Source organism: Paroedura picta, chromosome 4 (genome assembly GCF_049243985.1).
Source record: "Paroedura picta isolate Pp20150507F chromosome 4, Ppicta_v3.0, whole genome shotgun sequence".
Taxonomy (NCBI): Eukaryota; Metazoa; Chordata; class Lepidosauria; order Squamata; family Gekkonidae; genus Paroedura; species Paroedura picta.
Genome location: NC_135372.1, coordinates 98,204,038 through 98,231,291, shown reverse-complemented (window position 1 = coordinate 98,231,291; position 27,254 = coordinate 98,204,038). Strand labels below are relative to the sequence as shown.

Genomic DNA, 27,254 nt, shown 5'->3' with positions numbered 1-27,254 from the left:
CTGTAGCTATGCTCAAAGCTCCTGGGCATGCCCAACTGGATTTTTTTTTTAAGATTTATATACCGCCCTCCCCGAAGGCTCATATATATATTTGATATATCTATTGAACACCAGACACTACAGCATTTCATAAAGTGCTTGTTTGAAAGTCCCTCCATTTCAATAGTTGCTTCCTATGTTAAAGCAAAATAAGTGCAAAGCCTCTTGGGTCTGTAAAGCTAACTGCATGGCTTTTTGGATACTGAGGCAATTGAGAATCACAGATTTTGAACTGTTTTCCCAAAACACTTGTGAATCAGCCCCAATACAGTCAGGATATGGTCTTGCCATTAATATACTCTTTTTACTCCTTTTAGGATTTTGGGTCCACTGCAATGACTCCAAACTGAATGTATGTAGTGTGGAGGAGGTATGCAAAACCCAGGCCTACATTCTTTTTTATACTCAAAGAACTGTGCAGGGCAAAGCAAGTATCTCAGAAACACAACTTCAAGCTCAGGTGCCGTCCAAACTCAACGAAAAAGACAGAAGACTGACACTCCCCTGAAAGGAAGCATTACTGTCTCAATCAGCTGGTTCACTTTTAAAACTTTTGGAGTTCACTCATCTTAGCAGGAACAAATACTCCTGGAGGAATTCTTTGGATCCGCAGTCTCAAAAAGTGGGCGTCTTACTGTGTGCAACTCTGTTCTATGAGATTGTAGCAGAACATTTTTTAAAGAGACAAATGTATTTGTAAACCCCTTCCTCTTCTAAACAAAGCAAAGAGTAACAGCCTCAATGTCTTGGACCATCTATCATCTTTCAAAGATAAAACTAATGTGGCATGGAAAAAATAGGAGAATCCATCCTCTATACAACCAGGATACAAAGCCATTCAATTGGCCATATGTGTAAATTCCTCCAGAAGAATGCACAGGTACAGTAGAATCCCATTTAATTCTTGCTGTCTTGTTGAGATGAACAGTTGTTGCACCCTCTGGGTGTAAATAACTAGCCCAGTTATTCTGTCTTTCTACTAATAACTTGGGTACATGGAGTTGTACTGTACCAGACCTCCCTAAACTTTTATGCTAGCAAAATGTGCTCTCCTCTTGATAATCCCCTGCAGTAATTCTAGTTTGTTGGAAACAGATGAAGTCTAAAATTATTTTGGAATATTAGGAATATATCGCCTATTTCAGTTTAGGTCTTTGCTAAAAAGTATGGAAAACTCCACCTTACAAGAAGTACTACAAATATGACACCAGTTTAGCTTGAACTCATTTATTCTACATGTAACAATTGTAGCAATTTATGGGAAAGCTAGTTTTCGTTGTCAGTTATCATATGATGATCCCCCATGAAATGACTGGATATATGGATCCATTTGGTTACAGTTGAATCATAAGTTTATTGAATTACGGTTTTCAGCTGCTGTTATCATAGCATATCAATTCTTGGTCAAATGGTTAACAACTTCTCACATGCTGAGGATGATCAGGGATAAAGCAGTAATCATGCAGATAAAGGGGGAAATGCCTTTAATTTCTTGCCTTTTAAAATTACCACTACTCCTGTGTTAGCTTTTTGTTGTTGTTTTAGGGAGATCCGTCACATATAAAAGAATGCTCTCACCTGAACTAAGGATGAGTTGTATTGATCCTCTTCCTCTCAGCAGTCCTCATATTTGTGGAATCAAAATAGGCATACTGCTACAGAAAGATACCTCTATATTGTGAGGTTGTGGCATCCCCATTCAGTACTTTTTGTACATGCAGTCACTAACCAGGTTTTTGATACTACTAGGTATCTGTGGTAATTTGGATTAAGGCTAGAGCAGTTGCTGATCTTTGCTGCTGCAATCCTGCAGAAAGAGCACAGTTGAACACTAATTTCTGTGTAGTTGGGCATCTTGCTTCTCTTAAATCTGGAAATATTGATAGTTATAAACACACAGACATTGTATATTCAAAGGTGCAGCACATTAAATAGATATAACTTTTGTTGATTTTGTAGCTAGGCTGGGAGGGGATTCCCCCCCCCAAGCTTTGCTGTAATAGAGAATACCTAATTTTTCATAGAGAAAATTAAATTTGGCAGATTAAGGATGAAGCCCCCTTGTAGAACCAATGGGCATTGATCTAATTGCTATAAATATTAAGCATCTTAAAAGATTATGAAAAAGCAAATGTCGCAGTTGTAATGATTAGGTATGACCATTTATCTGCCACTGAATTTGTTTTTTAGAATAATGCCCATGTATGCTTTCAAGAGAACCCCAGGCTTCAATTCCATCATTGTTCTCCTTGCATTTTTCTTTGGCTGCAGTAAATTCTGTCAGTTGCTGTGGCTTCCTCTGCCACTAAAACTTTCAGGTGTGTCAGGGATCCTTAAAAAAATTAGCGTTGCACACAGGGCAGAGAAAAAATTCTGCAGTGGCTGGAGAGAAGTGCAAGGTGAATTATGTTGTAATATCCAAGTAGGGCTGCCAGTCTGTTACAACTGAGCTTCAGATGGCCAAGATCAGTTCTCCTGGAGAAAGTGGCTGCTTTGGAAGGGGAGACTTTATGGCATTTTAACTTGCTGAGATCCCCCTCCCCTTTCAAGGCTTCACCCTCCAAAATCTCAACCTTGAGCAAGCAACCCTAGATCCAAGCCAAATGCCTTTTCACCAAATCTGCCACACAGTGACAGAAAACCAACAGATGCTGATTCCTGCCTCTGGTCGAACAGGCCTACCCACCGCCGTACTTTGGCTTTATTTTACAACGTATGATGGCATATGCTTGAATTACTTTTGTAGTGTCCGGCCAAAAGTGAAATCCTAGCATGTGAGTAGATGATATATGGCAAGCTAGATGATGTGCAGAGAACTAGCATATGTAGGATTTTCAAACACTTTTCCTGTAGTTACCACTCACCCATTTTTAAAAATCCATTGTTTCTCAGGCTTTTGGCTGAGTAAACATTCTCTCTTAAAAGTTAGTCTGTTCTTATCAATTTACAATCCATCAATAGCTTCATAATAAAAACTGAATGACAAAAGAAAATAAATCTAAGGTCTTTTTAGGCAGCAGCAGTTTCCTGCTTTTCACTAATCTGGAACTAGAGGAGGAAAGACAGCATAGGATTTTTGCACACAGCTTGGACTGTGCCATACTTGTTTATTCCATGGGTCTGTGGTTTAGATTAGTAGAAATTAGTTTGCAAGTACTGGGTACACTGAATCAGCACACTGGAAGTTTTTATTTGGAAACAACCTTAGCAGTAAGTTTTGTTAAAGAAGGCCAATTTTCCAACTGCAGCATTATAATTAATGCTATTTTAAAAGGAATCTATACAAATAATAGTATAGTAATACTGCTGTGAAGCCAGATTTTTTTTTACTTATTTTGCCAAAATAAATCTAACCTGCCCTAGTCACTCTTAGTGATATTTTTATGTGCAGAAATAGGTGACAGTTTTCATACTATGAAGATCACTGTCATGTGCTATTTGTCAGCAATATAAAGGTGCTGGTAAAGACATAGCTAAAGAGTTTTATGACCCTACTACCTGGATAACTCATAAATTAGGTGCATGAAAAGGGGAGACATCAACATTGGAGCTGGCAACATAATATTAGCTGGGCATCTCTCGTATCTCCCCAAGCAGACTTGGGCATTAGTGGCCTCTCATGAACAATGGAGTCATTAGACGTGGGAAAACATGCAGTTAAAATTTGTGTTAGTAGGAAAGGAAGTAACTACTTCGAATTAAGCTTGCTGTTTCAATACTGTGACGTTTCTAATAATCAGCTTTTATTTGGAAGTGATAACACATGGCATTTTATGTTGTTTCTTTCTATATCTGTCTTCTGCAAGGAGTACTATGTTGTACTCCTTGCAGAAGACAGATATAGAAAGAGAGTACTATGTTGTACTCTGTTTTGAAGTGTCCTGGTTGGCAGAAATTTAATTACAGTTGACATTTCATGATAGCTGCATTTGTGCTATTATAAGAGAAAGCCAACAGAGTAAAACATTAGCCATGTCTTCCCATATTAATTTTCCCAGCCACATTTAGCTCCTCTATGTTATACATATGTTAAGTGAAAGCTATTTAATCATCCCTGATCCTTATGACATTTATTACAGAGAAGCATTTCGGTTACAAGGTTGAGTGCACCAAGTTACAAGTAAACACATTCTGGCATGACATGACCCCAAAGCACCTACATGGTTCCACTTTTCTTAAGACTATAATCCTAACACGTTTACCAGGAAGCAAGTCCCACCAAACTCAGAATAGTTTGTTCTGTATAAACATGCTTGGGATCATGGTACAATAAAACAAACTATATTTAAAAGTAGAACAAAGCTTGAGTCCAGTGATCTTTAAGACTGACAGTTTTATTCAAGGTATAAGCTTTCGTGAGCATGCACACTTCTTTGTTTGTCTTAAAGGTGTCACTGGACTAAGACTGCTCTGCTACTTCAGACCAATATGGCTATCCACCTGAATCTACATTTAAAAGTACCATTACCATTGCGAAAGATAACAAGCCTAGATTTGTCTATATAGTTCAAATTGTTTTGGAAAGCAAAAAGGTGGAGCAGTGGGATACAGTACACCATGTTTTTGTTTTTTTAAGTGGTCTTAAGGGGCTAAACATTTTCTTGACTTAATATAATTATTTTAAGGTCTCCGCAATCTCTGACAGTGCAAGGACTTACTGACCAAAATTGCAGGGCTTTCAAGTAATGAATAAGGCTATTTCGGTAAGTTTGGAGCACTTTTATTATTGCCTGCTCCCTTTGATTGAGGACAAAATGGCCTGTAACAGATGAATCATATTAGTCTCTCCTTATGTTTAGGCAAATTAACCTGTACCATAACATCACCATGTGAGTTTCCTTGCCTTGCCAGTAAGAGAAGGCACATGGTTTGCCAAAACAGAAGAGAGGGGGAAATAACTTGCATCAGAATCCTGGCATTGAATCAGCCCCATGTTGAGTGTAACAAGTAGCTTCACCCTTTGAATCTCACCCTCTTTAATCTTTTAAAACAGACAAGGAGATATTTGAAAACCATCCTTTGTATTTGTAACGCCTGACGTGCACAGACCTATTTTTGATTTCATTCACAGCTTTTAGTACTAAACTGCAAGCTGCATTATCTAACCAACGGTTTTTAAATTTGTGAGGAAAGACTATCTTATGCATTTGAGGCCCACAATGTGTGTTGGGAAAACATTACTGACTTTATAAACCAAACAAATCAATTAGGACAATAGCTCAGCATATTACCTGTCAAATTGTGTTCTTTTGTGTTGCTTCCAAACTCTAGATGTTTTTGTCAACTTCAGGGAAACCATAACACACCCATATGTTAAAATATAGGGAAAAATGGAAATGGTGTTAAATGTGTCCTATGGACTCACAAGACTCTTAAAAAACATTAATGTTCTCTGTTATACTTTGATATAGAGAAGGCCTCTTTCTGATTGTAAAATTCCATATGTTGTATGTGTGTCAAGTATGTCTGAGAGAAAATTAGTAAGTGGGTTTTCACAGTCAGCAAATACCCCAAACTGCAGCCACATTCAAACAGTATTTGCAGACTGAAGATAATTTGTATGAATGGAGTGAGCTGGGATGGAATTAATTTTGCCTACCGATAAAGCTTTGTGAACAAATTTTTTAAGATGAAAAAATTGGTGCCTTGTATCTAATTACATTTTGCATGGGACACAAGTTTAAACATTTTGGGGGTGTTTTTTTGTTCTCCCAAATCTGTGTATTTACAATATTTTAGTATCATTGGCTTTTTTTACATTTCATATCTATATGTGAATGGGAAAAACGGTTTCTACCAGCAACTTGATGTATCTTACTGTGTGTCTACAGACTATTTCTAATAATGCAAATAATTTGCTCAAAAGATCATAATTTTGGGTTTTGTTTTAAATCTTGGTCAGTAAATACTTTTTCAAAGTATGATTAATTCTGTTAGAACAAGTACTATGTTTGGTGTAAAAGATAAAAAGCTCCTGAAGTTTCTCGTAACAGCACTTAAGAAAAGGCTCATAAAATCACTGGTGCCTTGCAAAAATAACCATTTTCTTTATCATGGTACAGAGTTCCTATTAATAGAAAATCAACTGAATTCTCCTTGAGACAGATAGTATTACAGCACTGAAATTGATTATGTATAGTTGGGCTGAGAGAAACTAAATTTCACTTTGTAAAGGTGATTAGCAGAGAATCCAGTACCTACTGAATATTCTTTTGTATCAGAGCCAGTAACTACTCTGAAATGTATCTAGGAATATCAATTAGTGCCTCAACTAGAAGATGTAAGCAGTGTTTCAATATGAAGAAAACCATAAAAAGTACATTTAACTCTAAATTGTAGCATGGGAAAAAAATCTTAAAACATACCCTCAAAATTAAAGCAAATTACTGTGATGTACATTTGCAAAACATGTCTTTATGTTTAATATATACAGTAGCCAGGAGAGAATATACAGTTAACTGGAAGACTTATAAATCAAGTGCTTAAGAGAATGGATAAAGTGAGAGTAGTAGTAGTCACAGCTTCTGCCTCTCAGGATGTCCTGCTAATTACCACAGGAGTAGGTGGAACAAGTACAAGGCAACTCAGTTCCCTCACTATCTTTCAGTGCCTTTAAAGGATAATCATTCTCGTGATTGTAACCAGCAACCTTGAATCAAGTAAGCAGGTCTTGAAAATTCTATTCCTACAGATTCTTTAAAATCCAAAATAGGTTGGTAAATCTGCTTTATAGGGAAAAATACATTAGACTCAATACTGAATTTAACATTTTGGCATCCCATGCTGTCCTATTCAAGCCAAGAACTATTTTGTAACCAAGGAAGCCAACATGTAAAACCTTGGGGGAAACAGACTTTCTAATCTTAAGGGATATTTACAAATGGCTCAAACTGTAGAATGCATCTTTATAGCCACTACAGATGGTTCCTGTCCAGGATTTTTTAGAAATGTTCTTTTTTTGAGTTGTTTGCAATATCCTAAGAGTCATCACATAGGAGTAACATTACTGAGGTGGACAGCAGTAAGTAAGGTCATCAGTGAGTCACAAAAGGGGAGTGTACATGTTAGCCATATTGGCAGGTGCTACAGAGGAAGGTGGGTAGATTTGAATTTGTAGCTTCCTCTGTCCTATCACTACCCACCAAGAAAGGCTCCCTAGGGTTGCTGCCGCCTCTTATTCTGAGTGTACTGTCTTGCCAATACCCCTAAGAACATATAGACAATAAGCATAAATACTCCTCTGGTATTTACCAAGGATGTACTAGAAATTTCGTGTCACTGAACCATCAAACTTAGAGCTTTGCTTAGTGAAACTTACAATGGCAGTACTGAATGCTAGCAGAAATTAAACGCAGCAAAAGCTTATTTAAAAGAAATCAAGCATGATTCAAGCCAAGTGTAAGGCCACAATCCTAACCCTGACAAAGAGATACAATAATTTAATATTTAGAGCGCTAATGTAAAAATGTAATTGGCAACAAAATAGGTTACTTCATTTTCAAACACTGTAGAAAGTTTGTTATCTTTGAAATGCTTGGCAAAGGAGATTTCAAAAATAACTGTGGTCGCAACAGTAGGTCAAGAGAACTTTTAGGAAAAGGCAGAAATCTCCTTTGCCAATCACCTCAGCTTCACCATGAAAGACTCAACAGAAGTGCTACAAAGTCTCACATTTTCTTAATGCAAAATTCCTTATAACATTTTGGAAAAGTAGTCTGCACCATTTTGTCTTCTGGGGGGAGGTGTCTGAAGCACACACATACTAGTGACTTGTAGAATGTGACAAAAATGCCCAGTTATTTTGACTACTGCTACACAGTTACTTATTAGGGTAATTAGGGAGAACATGGATTGTTCTGACTTCATTTAGCTGGCTCATACCACCTCAGTGCATTTAAAAAAATACAGCTGCTGAATGGATTTTATAGCTTGTAATATAAATCAACCGACCATTATGCAACAAATGCAAAGCAGATTGAAATGTTCTGTCAGACAAGAAAATTAATGTTTTTTTTAAAGGTGCATCTTTTTTTTGTCCAAATAACACTATTTCTGACAGATTCTATTCTAGTAGGACCAATTCTCTTATTCCCTATGGTGGAATCCAAAGTCTTAAGTAGAAATGTTCTATGATTTATTTAATGCCCCCTCAGTAGAAGAAATTGCTTTAACAATCATCTAAAGAAACTTTATGAGGCTTATTGTAGTGGTATTCTGTGAAAGAAAGAGCATCTTGATTCTTATTTTACAATACTTCATTAACAAGTGGTTTCCTGTAACTTCAAAGGCAATAGAAAGTAAGCTAAGGCACCAAAATGCTATGCAACACTAAACAGTTTATTTTCCACATAAGTCATACAATCGTAATCTACATCACCACACCACCTTTATGCTGGCAGCAAATTGTTCATAATTTAGGCTCACCTAGGCCTTTTAAAATGTATTTTCCCTACGGATAGCTAATGTCCTACTTAAACATGTGAGACTGGGGCTTGTTACTTCCTCTTTGAGTGTGAAATATGAATCATGTTTTTATGATTTTTGTAAATCTTTACTCTTTTTACCTTGTTTTTGTAAGCTGAAATTTCCTATTAAAAAGAAAAAGTTCAATGCACTGGCATGTCGTTTATTTAATACATCAGTTCAGAATCTGTTAGTACATAAATTAATTTCATCTGTAAAAGTTAACATAGTTTATAGTTTTGGGCAAAATACAACATGGTGCTAGGTTGCCAGTGCAGTAGACCATTGTTCCTAATACGCCAAAAAGAAGTGTACACAATGTTGTTATTGTAACTTTTTTCCAGTTCTCCTTACTCATATTAGACTTTCAGCGCTGTCTTTGCCTGACTTTTTAGAACATGGAAGGTAACATCACAGCTCAATGATCAATGACAACTCATTTGGTCATACACGAAGAGGAAAATCTTCAGATTTGATGCAGGTCTACTTTCTTTTCATCTGTAATCAAGTATTATAAGAATCAGAAGACTGATGCTGTCCTGCACAAGTAGAGAATTCAATAGATTCCCCCTCAAAAAAATAACCCCAACAGACTGTTGAGTTCTGTGTAACCCCATGTTTATTTTCAAATTTCTAGCATTTACTGCCATCTAAACTTATCTAGAAAACATCAGTGTCTAAAACACACATTGCTCAATTTTTTCCTCAATTTTTATTTCCAATAGTAGTGATGTAGCAATTTGGAGGGGACTTGTAGGATGGAGAAAGACAAGTAATCCGTGTGCTTACCATAATTCCTCACCCTTTCGGGAAATAAATTCTGCGCAAGGGTATTTGGCTAATATGAAGAAATTACAAGTGAATGTTTCAAGCCTATCCATTTTAAGGAAGAATATGACATTATCATTGAGGAGCGGTGACCCAGAGTTGCTGCTAACATGCATACATGAACACAAAATCCAACGTAATATCTTTCTTTAGGCAGACTTGAAGAAGTGAATGAATCATAATAATGCCTTCCTTCTGGCATGTTTATTTAACAAGCCCTTTTCTTGACTGAAATTGTAACCAGCATTCAGAATTATCTCTAGAACTTTTAATTTTGTTTAGGTTATGCCAGAGAAATCCGATCCACTTAAACTGTATTATCAACAAGGATCATTCATACTTTTTTCTGTATGGCCTTCCAATCAATAAATGTAAAGTTAAAGTGATTTTGATTTGCTAAGTGGCAAAATGTAGGTGCTGTTAGGAGGCCTCCTCTAGGACAAAATTCCAGATTTTTGAAATTTTCTTAGAACAAAGTTCAAGTCCAGTGGCACCTTTAAGACCAAAAAAGTTTTATTCAAGGTATAAACTCTCATTTGGTCCTTGAATCTGTTAAACATCTTTATTATCTTGTATACTCATTTACTGCTTACCCTCTATGTACGGATAGGCTTGAAACATTCAATGCATCTGAAGATATGTACATGCATCTGAAGATATGTACATGCTCATACCCTGAATAAAACTTCGCTAGGTTTTAGAGGTGCCTCTGGACTCTTAATTTTGTTCTGCTGTTTCAGACCAACACGGCTAACCACCTGAATCCATCTCTATGGAATTTTCCTTGAAATTCAAGGCACTTTAAACTACATCATAATTTTGAAACAAGGTTGGATCTAGAACCTCCATGATGTAGTGGTTAAGAGCAGCAGCTTCTAATCTGGTGAGCCGGGTTTGATTCCCTGCTTCTCCACATGCAGCCAGCTGGGGTGGCCTTGGGCTCGTCACAGCTCTGATAGCGCTGTTCTGACCGAGTCCTGTCAGAACTCTCTCAGCCTCACCTACCTCATAAGGTGTCTGTTGTGGGGAAGAGGAAGGGAAGTTGATTGTAAGCTGCTTTGAGACTCCTTTAGGCAATGAAAAGCGGGGTATAAAAACCAACTCTTAATAAAGGAACAAAAGAGGGAGATGAATTGCTTTGAAAGTAGTAAAGTTAAAGGTTCTAATCCAGTATTACATAATAAACAATTATTTTATCAAACAAAAGGAACAACACTCAGATCTCCCAATGTCTGAGTCATAACAGCCTAGTTTGGTGGAAGTGTATTAGGAATCTAAGAGTCTGCCAAAATCACTCATTTTAGAAAGCTACAGATGCAGAGTGTTTTCAATTATTCCATTTATTCAACACTTCAATTATCTGTTGATGCAAAGAGATGAACTAAGTGGTGTACTGTATAAAATTAACTACTCACCTTCTCTACTATGCAATAGGTTGGGGCGCCATCAGATCGATGTCTGTTAAGTTTCTGGCTACCCAAACTCCCACAGCAAAGAGACCCAGATTAACTATGAGATTCCTGAAACAAATTCAGAGAAGGTTTAGTGATTAGTTGGGTCACCAGATACCACTGTTTGCTTACACACAAGCTTACTGGAGGATTTCCTGACTAGAGATGTTTACACTAGATATAAATGTAACAAATGGCACATAATCACAGCTTAACAGTCTTCCTAATGGCTAGGCATATGGCAAAGCTGCAGGGGAGGGGGATGTACAGTTCTTTGTTACCTGTTGAGCATAAAACATGTTGCTTAGAACCTGTCCATATTGCCCACCCTCCTTCTTGTAGCTAATGAAGTATGCACAAAGATGGAATGCATGTCTGCTCCTGCTGCTTATTTTCTATTGCCTGCTGTTAAATTTTACACAGCATCCTTTTGGAAATCAAGTTTTCCCACATCAGACAGACTATGCAAAGGGAACTATAAACATTCATCATCTGTTTATATACAAACATTTCATAAATAAATTAATTTCCTTAAAAATGTGACAAACTTGTATTCCAAGAATTACAATTCTAGATTAATTAATAAAGTCCACAAACTCTAAACCATTACTTATACAAAGGAATATATCTACAGAAACTTTTACTGTGTTTTAACTATTTATGTTGTAAACCGTCCTGAGACCTATTTGGAGAAGGGCGGTCTAAAAATTAAATAATAATAATAATATAATAATAATAAATCAATTAGGCCAACACATTTGTAAAGGGTGACCATAAACATGTGTCCTGAACAGGAGGAGATATGCAGCTCAATAACTTTACTATATTACTGAAGAATATTAAATATCCAGGGTCAAAGGAACTATTTATTTCAGTTATTATTCTGAGTCATATCCTTAACTGATTTACAACAGCTGCGTCCAACTTTTCCACCATTGGGATTCGCCTTCATCCCCAGGTCTCATGCCTGACTTAAAACAGAGTTCCTCCTCCACTGACTGACCTCAACTCGTTGGGCTGCTGTTCTCAGTGCGCATACAAAGAGGCAAGAGGCACCTGCCCTTCCACTATATGGATATGTGTACACAACACCAAGAGATCTTCAAAATAAAAAATACCAATGTATTTTAAAAGGCAACTTATAGAAACTTATCCTGCAGGTAGGGCTCCACAATCCATTTGAAGATCACTGGAACATGACTATTGATTCAGTGACCATGCAAGAATAACTTGCAGACCTGGTTCTAGTGATGTGCTGGTCAAACACAGAATTCAAAACCAAGTTTGTCTGTGGGAACCTCTGATACATAACAAATCTCAACATTTCTCACACCAGAATTAAGCAGACTGAGCAGAAAGGGTTAACTGAAAATGCATGCAACTTCCTGCCATTCCTGAAGCCTCAGAAAACCTGAAGATTGGCAGGAGGCAAACATGATGACAATATACAAGGCGAAAGAAAAGATTAAAATCATGTTTAATGTTTACTAAATACCGAGAGTTAAAGATGTTCCCAGTCTAGATCCACACGGGAATGACTGGTGGATAAAATTGAGCCAAAAATTGCTTTGGGGTAAGCCTAAAGCATGCGACTGTTGTCTGAAGCTCTCCCCATGAGGCTGGGAGTTCAATCCCAGCAGCCGGCTCAAGGTTGACTTCCATCCTTCCGAGGTCGGTAAAATGAGTACCCAGCTTGCTGGGGGGTAAATGGTAATGACTGGGGAAGGCACTGGCAAACCACCCAGTATTGAGTCTGCCATGAAAACGCTAGAGGGCGTCACCCCAAGGGACAGACATGACCCGGTGCTTGCACAGGGGATACCTTTACCATTAAAGCATGCGACAGTTCTCTGCTCACGCCTCTTCACATTGCTGTTCCATGAACCAACACAATGCCTTACAGGGGGAGATTTTGTTCCAACGCACACCCCTCGCGTGACCTTCTAGTCTTGTTTTGTTACAGCCTCTCCGGCTCCCTTTTTCCTACCTGCGGCCATGCTTGTAGGAAGGCAAATGCCCTTCATTTCCTTATTCAAGCGAGCTCCAATCGAGAAGCATTTATGCCCCAACAAGGCGGCTGAGCCTCTCGAGACGCCACAGGAGCCCCGCGCGATGGACTTAGGCTGCCGGAGCCCCGCGCGATGGACGCCCACGCAGGCCAAGTGACAGAACTGGGCAGGACCCTTACCTGCCGCCGCCGCCGCACTTGCCGCACGCCCCGTCCCTTCCCTTCCCTTTCCACCCCTCAGACCCACCTACGGAAATCAGCGCGGTCGGTGGCGAAGCGATAGGCCCCCCGGACCCAGCCCCGCAGCCCTTCGGGCGTCACCGCCCCAGAGGCCCCTCCGCCGGCCGCGCCTTGCCCGCTCGGAGCCATGCCGCCGCTCCCCTCCCCTGCCGGCAGGAAATGCCCTCCAAGCGGCGCTGACAGAAACTGCAGATCCGGCGAAAAGTCCGACGTCAGATCCTGGCGGGCTTCTGAAGGGGAGAGCGAGCGATCCCAGCGGCCAAGTGGCCGCCCTTCGGCGTTCAGCGCCCTCCCCGAACGAGGGTCTCCCCTCCTCCCCTCCCTCTGGCGACCGGCGTCGCCCTGACCTTCTCCCACGACGCCCGCTAGGCCGCGCCAGACAATGGCTGTGGCCGAGGCCTCTGCAAGGTGGGAAGGGCCGCGTCCGCTGGGTGCTTCCCTCGAGCACGGAGCCGCGGCAAGAAAGGCGCCCTTCCCGCCTTGCAAGCCTCTAGAGGCGAAAAGGAATCCTGCTTGTGGCTCCGGAGAGCCCGCAGTCGTTCCGTGCTTTAGTAGAATCCGCTAGACTGCCGCCCCGTAGCGCCTGCCTCGGAGACCGCCACGGTTCCCGGGGTATAGGTTTTCGAGGGTCGCTTCGTCAGAGACGCTGGGAAGCTTCCGCCCCGAAAACATCCTCCGTCTCTTAAAATGTTACTGGACTCTCAATCTCGCTGTCCTACTGCAGAGCGAGGGGGCAGCCCTCTGGGGCGATCTTGAGTCAATCTGGTCGGCTTTCATCCTGCCACAAGGTGCGTTTTTCATTTGCTGTAACAAATTGACCCTACGATGCTGGTGTATGGCCGGGGCTTTAGGACTACCAATTCCAGGTTGAGAAATTCCTGGAAATTTAGGGTTAGGCTGGGCAGGGTTGAGGGTTGAAATTGTCATTCCTTTTAGTGTCCTTAGAAGTGAAGTGAAAATGCCATATTGCCATTGTCAGGTGGAGTCAGGAGATTTCCTAGAAATAGAACTGATAAGCTACAAAGATGAGTTGCCCTGGAGAAAGTGTAGTGGCCTCTGGCATGATACTCTCCTGAGAAATCTCCCTTCCTCTAAATCCTGTACCCCCCTCTCCACCCAGCCTATCTCCGACATTTCAAGGAATTTCTCAACCTGGAATTGGTAGTCCTAAAGGTCCCCAAATGCTATACCTGCCTGCTTCAGTACACAAAGCACATTCACATTCCCATCTTCATCCTTGTAACACAGTGTGAAGAAGTAACCCATTGTCCTTCCACCAGAATTATTAAGAGCTTCTGTGCTGAGAGCTTGATGGTGCCTTTCTTTATCCCCCCCTCCTATTCCCCCAGCTGCTAGTCTGCAGTTAGGTTCCTGTACATGGACAGATAATGGTCACAATAACTGAGATAATGGACTGAATTCGTGAGTGGAGGCCATTTCTGCGTAAAAATCATTACTGTTTAAGTTGCTACAAGATTCAGTGATATTACTGGTCACAAACCATGTCCCTCAGCTTCCATGTCCAGAGCCATCATTTTTCTGTACCATTTAAAAAAATAATTGGTGTCTGGTAATTGCCACTATTATATAGCTAACATCAGGTCTTCAATCACTAGACTTAATACTGGCAATAAGAGGACCCATTTGTTTAAACCTGGATCTACCATAACATATCTAAAGCACCAACAAGGGATCAGGATTTTGGAGCAAAAAGGCATGCTGATGAAAACTACCTGTTTGGTTTCCATACCCATTTCCCTGACCCCACAACCTGCATGTTCTAGCAGAGCCTGTAATCCCAGCTAGTTTGTCCCAATAATTAAACAGCAAGACTACAAAATCTTAGTACAAAGAAAGGCAAAGTAGAACAGGGTGCCATCAGCACACTGATGGCACCAAATTTCCAGCCCAGTCAAGTTGCCTCATTTTCCAGAAGGTGGGAAATGACTACCCCTTTTAAGAGAGTGTCTGAGTAATTCCCAAGGTAAAAGAATACAGGGGTTGCAAATAATAGCCTAAGTCCTGCAGATGGCAGCATCTTTACAATTTCTATACCAAGTGCATTGAAACTGTTAAGAATTCACATACAAGGCTGCTTCTGTTGGTGTATATAAATTGAATTTGTCCAAAGATTCCCAACGAATTTTAATACTTAAAAGAATTCTTCATGGATTTTTTTTAAAGTAAACATTCTCAGGTGCCAAGGAAGATTTAAGATCACCAGAGGGACAGTATATAAATCAAATGACTAAATAATAAGGTTTGTAGGTTTGTAGATTTCAAGGGAAGTCTCTTCTAGCCATTGGTTTTGAAATAGTAATTTAAAAACTTCATAGCTAAGTAAATAGGGTGTTTGCAACAACTGGGCTATAAAATAAGGTTAATTCTTATGCCACCCATTTGCAGCCAAATACAGTTAGGTCATGATTATCACCAATTTTATCTCTTTCCACCCCTCCCCAGCAGTCCCTTTTGACCTCTGGAATATAGGTCCTTTGGGTCATGGGATTGCCAAGTAAGTTGGGGTATTGCAAGGAGGACTCTGTTCTGCTCAGAAGAGGAGGTAGAGGATAACCTAAAAAGGAAAGTCCGTTCACTTAAGATGAATTCTGCTCTCAGTTGTCCCTAGGGTAAGGCAGTCTGAAGGCTTTTCGACATGGTGGTGGTTCCGTTGCTTCCCTTGGGTGTTGGGTTCCCTGCCCCCCCCCCCAGTGTTCTTTTCAGACCACTTCTATCCTTTTTCTGGAAGCTGATTTTGAGGTCCCATTACCCTTGTGCCTGATATTTCTTTTGGTTTTCTTTGTCCCATATATTCACACTCACCTTTCGATGATTGTGCACTGTCACCATCATCCCACTCCTCCACCCACCCAGTAGACAATGAAAGTTGGGAATTCAGAGAACCTACTTAGCCGATCATTACAATGGTATGTTGATATAGTGATTTTTACAGCCTTTAAAAATGCAGCTATTAAATCAATATATAGAATCAATATAACATCCATTAATAAACCCTTAAAGGTGGGTTACTGTAATGCCATAGAACAAATGATGCCAGCACCCTCCTATAAAAATCCTGGTTATTTAAGGCATTTATATCACTGTTATTCTGATGTCCTCCCTAATTTCCTCATTTTTTTTTTCAGATCACCTTTGCACAAGTGTTCATAGGAATTCTCCTGAAGAGTTTTTTGTGTTGTCTGCATAGTTTCATGTTTAAAACCCTCCTCACATCCAACCACTTCTATGCCTTGCTTCCTAGCTATCTCCAACTTTTTGTAAATGGCCATCCTTTTCATTGGCAGCAAAAGCCTTGCAATCATGTCCGCAACTGAGGGGCTGGGATGGGGAAAATTTTTCAAACCATCCCAACCTCCAGCATCAGGCAAACTAAGAGGGACAGGTGTATGTCCTCCTTGACTCCCAAACTATAGGCTATGGGTAAATACCCCCAGTTTGGGACCCAGTCCTAGAGAATAACCACTACTACTAGGAGATTCAGAAGGAAAAGTGGCTGCTATCCTCCATCTTCGCTTCTGATAAATAACACAGGTCAAGCCAGGCAGGGCTACCCACAAGGCCTTGAGTGTGTCAGAAATAGGTCAGCTGGCAAGCTCTATGTGAAATCAGGGTCTTCAGCCAGAAGTCTCCTGACAGTCACAGCAGTAAGGGAATCACTGTACAGAAGGGCTGGACAGGACACTCATCTCTACCTGAGCATCACAGAGACAAAGGAGGAGACCAGGCCTGGACCAGTGGCAGATCTAGTTAACTACTCTGTATTATTTTCCTTCTGGAACTTCTAGCAGTTGCATTCTGTCTTTTATACTGGTACATCAAAATCCCATTAAGGCTCTCCAAACCTGGACTCCCCCTCCCATCTGTGGAATGCAAACAAAGTCTATTCCCAAGTACTCACCGAGAACCTTTCACTAGTTCTGGCAAAACTATTCAAGCTCCATTGTCAAAACCTGGTCCACCAATTAATGAACCTCAGCTACTTTGCTTTCCTAATCATATCAAGATTTTGTTTTAGGGCTCCCCAAGTGCAAATTTCCTATAAAAAGAGAGCAGAGACAAGCAATCTTGCTCGCATTTTTGGCTGTTCCTCTGTGTGAGACCCAGACTGCAGGCAGGCTGCTGCTGCTGCTTCATCTTCCTCCGTGATGCATCAGATGGTGATGTATGCTTTTAATTGATCCATTATTTCCTCTATCAAAACCTGACCATTTCTATATTTTCTTCTGTATGTATGCTCTCTAAATTAAATTGTTTCTATGTGACTAGGGGCCATTTTTTTATTTATTTTTCAATAAAACTCCCTTTTTATTAATTTCTGAGCTTGCTTCTGTCCAAGATTTCTTAACAGATACTCCCTCCATATACTCTCGTGGCAGTGCCGCTTTTACTACCTTTTGCAATGCTTATTAGTCTCCTAGAATTGCTAATTCCCTCCATCATAAATTCAGGGGACAGATAATAGATGAGACCAGTGGTCCATGTAGTCCAGCATCTTGCTTCACACAATGGCCAACCAGTTCCTCTGGACAGCCAACAACAGGGTATAGCGGCCAAGGCCTTTCCCTAATGTTCTTGCCTGGCTCTGGGATTCAGATGGTTAGTGCCTCCAAATTTGGAGGTTCTTCTCAGTTAGGATTGCTAGTAGCTGTCAGGATCAGTGCCTGCTCTCTGCCATGAATCTTTATATTAGCCTGAGTCTCTCCATGTTTGCTTAGCCTTATTTTGACCTTTCGCTTTTGGGTCTCTGTGTAACCTCGACCCATTATATTTAGCTGCCTGCCTGAAATCAAAACTTGTCTGCTGTACCCTGCTATCATGATTTGCTGCGAACTATTTGTCTTTTGAACCGGCCAGCAAGGCCTGCTCTTTGTAACAAAAACAGTTATCTTGTCAGTGGGCGCCGGGCAGCCCAAGGACATGTGAGAAGTAACACTCCCTGGTTTATTGCACCTGGTGCTCCTTCCCCCCTCCCTTGGGAACCTTCAAGTTTTGGGCGGGAGAATTCTCTTGAAAAGGGTCTGCAAATGTATTAACAGGCAGATTTGACTTCGCCAGTTTAGGTGATTGAAGTAACTCATCAATAAAACTTTCTTTTCATAGAAGTTTGTTGTGAGTTCTTACTGCACTTGACAGTAGCCACTGATAGACTTATCCTCCATGAATCTGTCTAATCCCCCTTTAAAGCTGTTTAATCCCGGGGTAATCACTACATCCTCTAGCAGCAAATTCTAATCACCCTCTTTGTAAAGTAGTATTTCCTTTAGTCTGTCCTGAACCTACTGCCCATCAGCTTCATTGGATACCCTTAAGTAACAAGAAGGAGACAGGAAAACAGCATGGGAAGTCTCTGACAATAGCTGCTTTATTTTTACCACCTGACTTCTTAAGGTGCCATAGGCTGCTAAATCACTGGGGCTGTTTGGATCTTTTCACAGGAACCTGTACTATTTAAGCAGGGAGTTCAGGCTGAGATGCAAGCCTCTAGTGCAGACTTTCTCAACCAGAGTGTGCTGCCCTATGAACAGCACATAGACAAGTGCTTTGGTAACTTTCCTTGCCAAATGTGGAAGGTACACGAGATCAGCATTGTGGGATATGTGACTTCCTCATTGGTTTATTGATATGAAACAAAGGGCTGGTTTAGAAAGTGTGATTGGGTGTTGAACCAATATGGGGAAGGTTTAAAAGAAAAGAAACTTTGGGAGAGCTTTCAGAACTTCTGACATTTCTCTTCTCACCTTTGAGACCCATGCTGGATCTTAAGGGATAGGTAAATATGAATCATGAAATTGTTGCTCATACGCTGCATAGATATTTGAGCAGTTAGGGGGTGTTGGGTTGTGAGGGATGGAGGATGCATTTGCATGATTGTATTTTGGTGATCTGAAATACATGGGGAATCATTTAATCACTTTAACAGGGTTAGATGATGCTTCACTAACACATACATACATGCATGTACTCATTGTGGGGTTGTATGTTGGATTTACATTAATGTGTCAGAATCAGTGATGATTTTCTTCTCAACTGGTATTTTGAAGTGATTTTAACTACAAGTCTGTACCCCTGTTTTAATCCCTAAATAAACTTTACATGTACTCACCTCACTATGTCTTCATTGTATTTGGGAGGAGACAAACTCTCAGTGTACCAGCTACTGATCCTGCCCTCTTTTGGGCTTGACCTGCTGAATGCAGAAGGGACATTTAGCAGATGTTAACAGAGGCAGGGGTGCACAAGCCAGACACCAGAGTCCAGTCTGGGGGTTCAGGAGCCCGAGAGTCAGATCACAAAGTAGGTGGGGCGGGGACCAAGGTCAAGCTGAACTGGGGTCAGGAACCAGAGAAACAATCAAGGCCGAACCATGGTCAGAAGCTGGTACTGTAGTTAGGAGCCAAGCTGTAGGTCTAGAGCCAGGAGCAAAGTCAGGAACGGAAAGCAAGGGGCCAGGAGCCAGGAGCATAGGCAGAAGTCAGGCCAAAGTCAGGAACCAGGAGACAGACAGGCAGAGCTTTTGTGAAAGCCTGGGGTTTCTTAACAGCCCTTGAATGTTTTTTTTAAATGGGTGAGAGTTAATTTTAAATATATTTTTAAGAGTTTCTTAAACATTTATCAGGTGATATGACCCTAAAAGTAGCCTCTTGTGGTGCAGAGTGGCAAGGCAGCAGAAATGCTGTCTGAAGCTGTCTGGCCATGCGGCTGGGAGTTTGATCCCAGCAGCCGGCTCAAGGTCGACTCAGCCTTCCATCCTTCAGAGATTGGTAAAATGAGTACCCAGCTTGCTGGGGGGTAAACGGTAATGACTGGGGAAGGCACTGGCAAACCACCCCGTATTGAGTCTGCCATGAAAACGCTGGAGGGTGTCACCCCAAGGGTGCTTGCACAGGGGATACCTTTACCTTTTACCTTTATGACCCTAAATGGTCATGTTGACTTACCCACCTCCTCCCAAAATGGCCAATGATGGGCCTGGAGGATGTGGGAAGGGGAGGGGCCCCAAGTGGGCATGTACACAGCTATGCTTCCCCACCATATTCTGCATGATTGCCACTTCTGGAATTTTTCAAACCCTGAAGAATGTTTCAGTGGTTTAACAATGGTAAAAACACTGAGAAAGGCTGCTCTAGTGTGAACCAAAGGGCTCTTGCCCTGTAGCTTGCAGCCTGAGGACCAGATGAACTTCTGAAAATCCTGGATATATCTTGAGCTGCATTAGACTGGTGAATGATTTTACTGCTTGCATGTAGAACTGAGCTGGCTGAAGACAGCTGATCCTGGGCTATCATTTTTGTACAAGGGGGAACATTACAAGTTGTCCAGTTGTGTTTCATTGTTTTCAGGTTGTCCAGTCTGAGGATGTGGACAGGACAACTAGTCTGGTGTTTTTTATCCCTGTTGTCTTTCTGTTTGTCTTGTCTAGAATCAAGTGAAAGTTGTTCCCTGGACTTGTTTGTTCTGTTTAGGTCCAGGAGAGTTGATACCTGGACTGTGGTCTTTAATAAAAGACAGCAGGTATTTTCTGGTTCTTTTTCCAGCCAGGGTGAGGCTGGTGATCATACCGTTATCCTGAAATCAGATGGAAGCAAAAGCTGTGGCAACAAAAGCATTTTATTTGTACAAATAGAGAGGTAAAGCTCTAAAAGCAAGTTCAAGCATTTCTGACTCTTGCTTTCAGAAGCCAGCATGTATATCATGTGTTCTATCAATCAACTGCCTTGGGCAGTCCCATAGGAGGAGTTACAATCTATTTCCCAAATTGCCCCCTTCATATAACCATACAAGTTATAACGTCATGGCATGTCCATTAAAATGAGCTTTAGCTCCTCCTGGAACAAGTTTGTTAAAATGATAATAAGGTCCTCTGGTCTCTGTGCAGGCATTAAACATCCAAAAGCTGCTATCTAAAGCAGTTCTAAAAACTACTCTCAACAGGATGTGTCTTGGAGTTAAGCTAAAAAGCTGGTATGAAAATCTGATGTCTGCACTCAATTGAGATGCATCAAACAATGAGCAGTCCGATTTGGTAAAGGAATAAAGAGAAATACATCTCATTTTAGATTAGATTATAATAAGTTAGAGGTGTGTGTGTTAATATTCATACACCTATTATGCCTGCTCAATTCAATCTAAGGTTAACAGCATTCAAGCTCCTAGACCCTAATCATATATGGTGTGTCTGTTTAAACTTGAAATCACTACCAAATCAATCCCCTTTTTGTGTAATTTAGCTGTTACCAGGATATGTTTACAGAGGGTTTCTCTTCCTGTTCAGCACAGTTTTTACTGTTCCCAGCAAGTGTTAATTTTAGAATATCTTATTTCCTCATTTCTCACCATGTGTAGACTAGGCTTGAGGTGTACAGATGAGCGCATATAATGGGCATTATTTGCTAAGGCTAATTGTTGGTTCTGGCCGGAGGACCTGGTTTTCTTCGGGGTCAGAGTCAATTCTTTCTTTTATTAATTTTTTTTATTTTCTAAAAAGATAGAAACAAAATAGATACGTATAATAAACATTAGTAAAGCTATTAGTTAGACTCTAAACATATTATAATAGTAAAATCCACTCCTTTCCCCGTATATTTTACTTTCTTAAATAGTTCAAATAAGGACCCCATTGTTCTTGAAAAGCTTCTTTGGTTTTTCCATTAATGGTTAATGTAAATTTAGCCATCTTGGTGAGATCCGCTAATTTACTCTGCCAATCTTCTATTGACGGTAGCTCCTGCGTTTTCCATTTTCTAGCCAGAACTAGTCTTGCTGCCATCATTGCATAGAAGAATAGACTTTTTGTTTATGTTGGGAGGCACTGCGGTGGTAGGGTCAATTCTAATGGGAGCCTGGGGTCCTGGGAGACCATGTCTGCATCTTTTGCTTGACTTGGCTTAAAAGTTGTTTGTTACAGAGAGAGATGTCACCCTGATCTCTTGGTGGAAGATGGATGGTCCCTATTGAGCTAGCATGGACTGCCTGAATGGTGGAAAGATAACAGAAGAGACATCGTGGCGTCTCTAGAACTGATATTAAATACCTGGATGGGAGTTGAGGGAGGAATGGATCATTAATTAACTGAACTGTATTAGCTATATGACATTTGTTCAGTATCAGCTTGCTGAGCAATGTTAATTCGTGTAAATAGCTGGGTTGTATCAACTATATGACATTTGTTCAATGTCAGCTTGTTGAGCAATGTTGACTTGGGACATCTGCTTGTTGGCATGATGAAGAGGTCAGAAGAAGTTTCTGGGGATCTTTTATGAAGATTATAGAAATACATTCAATTAAAGGTTTAATATTTAATTTATTCACATTCACACATATGTACACATGTATATGAAGGTGTGAACATTCTATTTAGAAAATCAGAGAAGTTAGACCATGGTTTGCCAGATGTGAGATAGAACTGGGCTGAACTCTTGGGGATTTTTTTCTTTTGTTTGGGTCAATGGTTAGGTAAACAGGAGGAAGAGGAAGTTGGCCACATATGGAAAATGCTTTATGCAACTTTGAGCAGCAGTCCCCAACCTTTTCCTGGTTTAGGACCGCTTCTGGGGGTGGGAGAGAGCCGGTGGCCCGGGTGCCGCGCACGCGCGACAGCACACTGCAAACGCGCAAATGCATTATCCAAAGTGCACAGAATGATCCATGGTTGGCACTCCTATGGATACCCTGGCTGACCTGGAATGACGAAATGACCCAAGTAAACCCTAGGTTTCTCAGGAGCTGAGAACAAAGAAAAGACAAAGGAGATGGCTGGAGTGATAGTAGAGAAAGACTTGGGAGGAGTCTGCAGCCCGCTGTGATAATTTTGTATCCATTTTCTTGTATCCATACCAGCTTGCACATTATCAGAAACAGAATCATATAGTCCCAGGATGCCAAGTTGTTCAGTTGTTTGCAATTAGTTTGTCCAGTTTGGGAATATGAACAGGATTCCTGGAAGTTCAAAACCCATGATCTGCTTGTACAACCTCCTGGCTGTTTAAATCTGCCAGGTAGGGGCTGGTGGACTGGGCCTGGGAGACAGTAAATGCCTCCCTGAGGAGGAGGTGGTTGCCTCTGCCTTTTCTGCAAGGAACCCTCTCTAGACACCTAGGTTAGTTAGTTTACCCACAAATTTATTTCAGATAATTTCACCAGTTTTTCAGCAACTATCTCTGCCCAGTTCTAAACAACAACTTAGTAAGTCAGGCTGCTGCTGCTGTTAAAAATCATCCCTCTTACTTCTAACCTTGAAGTAGAATCACCAGACAGTCTGGTAGGTAGAAAAGATACTGCATTGTGCAACAAAGGGAGCAGAGCACCGCTCAGATGAGCTCAATTTTTTTTCCATTTGCAGATGGCTTATTGTCCCTTTTTCCAGGCCACTTCATCCCCTAGGTTGTCTTATTTCTCCCCCAGAGGTGAGTTACAGACTTTACTTTTCTAACACACCTCTCACATGTCATCATTATAATATATTTTAACACAGCTAGGGGTGGAGAAGACTCTTGAGAGTCCCTTGGACTGCAAGGCGAACAAACCGGTCAGTCCTAGAGGAGATCAGCCTGACTGCTCCTTAGAAGGCCAGATCCTGCAGATGAAACTCGAATACTTTGGCCACCTCATGAGAAGGAAGAACTCCCTGGAGAAGAGCCTAATGCTGGGAGCGATCGAGGGCAAAAGAAGAAGGGGGCGACAGAGAATGAGGTGGCTGGATGGAGTCACTGAAGCAGTAGGTACAAACTTAAATGGACTCCGGGGAATGGTAGAGGACAGGAAGGCCTGGAGGATCATTGTCCATGAGGTCACGATGTGTCAGACACGACTTCGCACCTAACAAAGGGGTGGAGAGGGCCTCTAACTTGTTTTTCTCCCCAATGTTCCATGAATTCTGCCTGAGTACCTTTCATCTGCTTTTCTGTTTAATAGTCTTTTGAGGGGGGACACCCTGCACAAAGGCTAATTTCTTGTTCAGCTCACATCCAGTATTTTTCCATCACTGCCTCTGAGATTTTAACTGCTTAGCTAAGTTCTGATTTTGAGATGGGAATTCTTGCACCCTAGATTCTTGCACCCTAGTCTGTTGTGTTCTCAGCCCTACAAATGAGAAGATTTGTCTACATGTTTGCATAACCCATCATTGGGTGTGGAGATGGAAAGGATGTGACCAGACATGAAGTACTGTTCAGTTTTCATCCAGTTTGCATAGCAGCAGCAATTATGGCAGGAGGAGTAAAGAGCTGAATTTGTGTATTGTTGTAAGGAGGTACAAGTGGATATTATAGAATCATAGAATCATAGAGTTGGAAGGGGCCATACAGGCCATCTAGTCCAACCCCCTGCTCAACGCAGGATTAGCCCTAAGCATCCTAAAGCATCCAAGAAAAGTGTGTATCCAACCTTTGCTTGAAGACTGCCAGTGAGGGGGAGCTCACCACCTCCTTAGGCAGCCTATTCCACTGCTGAACTACTCTGACTGTGAAAAACTTGTTCCTGATATCTAGCCTATATCGTTGTACTTGAAGTTTAAACCAATTACTGCGTGTCCTCTCCTCTGCAGCCAGCAGAAACAGCATCCTGCCCTCCTCCAAGTGACAACCTTTCAAATATTTAAAGAGGGCTATCATGTCCCCTCTCAACCTCCTTTTCTCCAGGCTGAACATTCCCAAGTCCCTCAACCTATCTTCATAGGGCTTGATCCCTTGGCCCCAGATCATCTTCGTCGCTCTCCTCTGTACCCTTTCAATTTTATCGACGTCCTTCTTGAAGTGAGGCCTCCAGAACTGCACACAGTACTCCAGGTGTGGTCTGACCAGTGCCGTATACAATGGGACTATGACATCTTGTGATTTTGATGTGATGCCTCTGTTGATACAGCCCAAAATGGCATTTGCCTTTTTTACCGCTGCATCACACTGCCTGCTCATGTTTAGTTTACAATCCACAAGTACCCCAAGGTCTCGTTCACACACAGTGCTACCTAGAAGCGTATCCCCCATCCAGTAGGCATGCTTTTCATTTTTCTGACCCAGATGCAGAACTTTACACTTATCTTTATTAAATTGCATCTTGTTCTCATTTGCCCATTTTTCCATTGTGTTCAGATCTCGTTGAACTCTGTCTCTATCTTCCAGAGTATTTGCCAGTCCTCCCAATTTGGTGTCATCTGCAAACTTGATGAGTAGTCCCTCCACCCCCTCATCAAGATCATTAATAAATATGTTAAAAAGTACCGGGCCGAGCACCGAGCCCTGAGGTACCCCACTACTCACCTCTCTCCAGTCTGATGAAACACCATTGACAACAACTCTTTGAGTGCGGTTCTCTAACCAATTCCCTATCCAACTAACTATCTGAAAATCCAGATTGCAGTCCTTCAACTTATCCATCAGAACATCATGGGGAACCTTGTCAAAAGCTTTACTAAAATCCAAGTAAATGACATCAACCGAATTTCCCCGATCCAGCAAACCTGTTACTTGGTCAAAAAAGGAAACTAGGTTGGTCTGGCAGGACCTGTTGGAGACAAATCCATGCTGACTTCCTTGGATCACCAAATTGTCCTCCAGATGTTTGCAGATCACTCCCTTTAATATCTGCTCCATTATCTTCCCCACAACAGAGGTCAGACTCACTGGTCTGTAGTTTCCTGGGTCATCCTTCCTCCCTTTTTTGAAGATCGGAATAACGTTTGCTCTTTTCCAGTCCTCCGGGACATCTCCAGTCCTTAAAGAGGTTCCGAAGATGATGGACAAGGGCTGTGCAAGTTCTCTGGAAAGTTCTTTGAGTACTCTCGGGTGCATTTCATCCGGACCAGGGGATTTTAACTCATCCAGTGCAGCTAAATGCCTCTCAACAACCTCTCTATCCATGTTAACCTGCCACCCAGACACTATCCTTTGGCTACAGCCATCTCTAGATGTGCCTAAACACTTTGACCTGTGGGAAAAAACAGATGTAAAATAGGCACTAAGCCTTTCTGCTTTCTCTGCATCTTCCGTTAGAGTTTGTCCATCCGCACCCAACAGTGGGCCTATTGCCTCCTTTACTTTACGTTTGCTCCTCACATAACTGAAAAATCTTTTCTTGTTACAATGGGCTTCCCTGGCCAATCTTAGCTCACTCTCAGCTTTGGCCTTTCTGATGATCATATCATATTAATGATATGCTCCCTCCATTTTTAGTAGATCTTAGACTATACTGAATAAAACTAAGGCAATGTCATCCCCCCTGCAATATAGTCAAGATATTTAGTGATGCGGGATCTATGTTTTACTCACATATATAGAATCATAGAGTTGAAATGGAGTCCTGGGTCATTTAGTCCAACCCCCTGCACTATGCAGGACACTAACCCTATCGCTCATCCACAGTAACCTGCCACCTCCTTGAACCTTCACAGCCTCTCCATTAGAAGCCTATCCAAGCTCTGTTTAAAAATTTCCAATTTTCCAATCCACAGAGAACCTACCACCTCCCAAGGAAGCCTGTTCCACTGAGAAACCGCTCTAACTGTCAGGAACGTCTTCCGGATGTTTAGATGGAATTTCTTTTGAATTAATTTCATCCCACTGGTTCTGGTCCATCTCTCTGGGGCAAGAGAGAACAACTCTTCTCCATCCTCTATATCAGTGGTCCGCAACCTTTTGGCTGCCGCGGACCGCTGCTCCAGAGTGGGGCGAGAGGGCGGCCCGGGGGCCCACGCAAGCGCGGCAGCCCCAGCGCAAATGCGCATGCGCGGACTGCCGCACACGTGCGTTTGCGCCACCGCCATGCTGGCGGCCACGGCTCCCCCTCCCGGCCCCTCCGGGCCGCCAGCAAATCGGCCGCTAAAGCGGCCGATTAGTTTGCGCCTCAGCAAGCTTCTCCCCCCGAAACAAGAAGCTTGCCGGGCCGCGAGCTAATTGGACGCTTTGGCTTTAGCGGCCGATTTGCTTGCGGCCTGGCGAGCTTCTTGCTTCAGGGGGGGGAGGGAAGAAGGAGCCGCGGCCCTGCGCCAAGGCCTTCACAGCCCGGCACCAGGCCGCGGGCTGCGGGCTAGGGACCACTGCTCTATATGGCAGCCTTTTAAATACTTGAAGATGGTTATCAAATCCCCTCTCAGTCATATCCTCTGCAGGTTAAAAAGACCAAGCTCCCCCAACCTTTCCTCATACCTCATACAAGCTCCCCCAACCTTTCCTCATAGGTCTCCAAAACCCTCACCATCTTTGTTGCCCTCC

The 27,254-nt window shown here is 41.8% G+C and overlaps 3 protein-coding genes across 21 annotated transcripts in view; 2 read left to right on the top strand and 1 right to left on the bottom strand.

Moving 5' to 3' along the window:
• USP49 (ubiquitin specific peptidase 49) overlaps positions 1–8,653 on the top strand; it is a 50,537-nt gene extending 41,884 nt beyond the window's left edge. For 5 of the 6 annotated variants that reach the window (XM_077334515.1, XM_077334519.1, XM_077334516.1 and 2 more), the window contains one exon: positions 357–8,653. In XM_077334515.1, coding sequence (XP_077190630.1) covers positions 357–547 — 191 coding nt within the window. In that variant the 3' untranslated portion in view covers positions 548–8,653. The remainder of the gene's footprint in view (positions 1–356) is intronic. The other variant, XM_077334520.1, reaches the window with a different exon arrangement.
• On the bottom strand, positions 8,652–13,419 carry TOMM6 (translocase of outer mitochondrial membrane 6). Of its 2 annotated transcripts, XM_077334529.1 has the most exons (3): positions 13,037–13,234; positions 10,746–10,850; positions 8,652–9,000 (listed from the first exon to the last, which is right to left on the bottom strand). In XM_077334529.1, exons 1-2 carry the CDS (start codon positions 13,156–13,158, stop codon positions 10,754–10,756), a joined length of 219 nt encoding a protein of 72 aa, XP_077190644.1. In that variant the 5' UTR covers positions 13,159–13,234; the 3' UTR covers positions 8,652–9,000; positions 10,746–10,753. The 2 variants fall into 2 exon arrangements, with proteins under 2 accessions (XP_077190644.1, XP_077190645.1); XM_077334530.1 differs by lacking the exon at positions 8,652–9,000 and having other exon boundaries at positions 10,742–10,850; positions 13,037–13,419.
• A 209-nt stretch (positions 13,420–13,628) lies between these two features.
• LOC143835961 (uncharacterized) overlaps positions 13,629–27,254 on the top strand; it is a 68,292-nt gene continuing 54,666 nt past the window's right edge. For 11 of the 13 annotated variants that reach the window (XM_077334500.1, XM_077334512.1, XM_077334503.1 and 8 more), the window contains exons 1-2: positions 13,629–13,817; positions 16,176–17,212. In XM_077334500.1, coding sequence (XP_077190615.1) covers positions 17,196–17,212 — 17 coding nt within the window. In that variant the 5' untranslated portion in view covers positions 13,629–13,817; positions 16,176–17,195. Of the gene's footprint in view, positions 13,818–15,756; positions 17,213–23,732; positions 23,765–27,254 lie in introns of those variants that run through there. The other 2 variants (XM_077334498.1, XM_077334499.1) reach the window with 2 other exon arrangements.

Coding starts and splice junctions, on each gene's coding strand:
- TOMM6 (XM_077334530.1), bottom strand. CDS start 13,158: ATGGCTCCGAGCGGGCAAGGCGCGGCCGGCGGAGGGGCCTCTGGGGCG. Junction 10,851..13,036: donor GACCGCGCTGATTTCCGTAG/GTGGGTCTGAGG, acceptor AATTTGTTTCAG/GAATCTCATAGTTAATCTGG.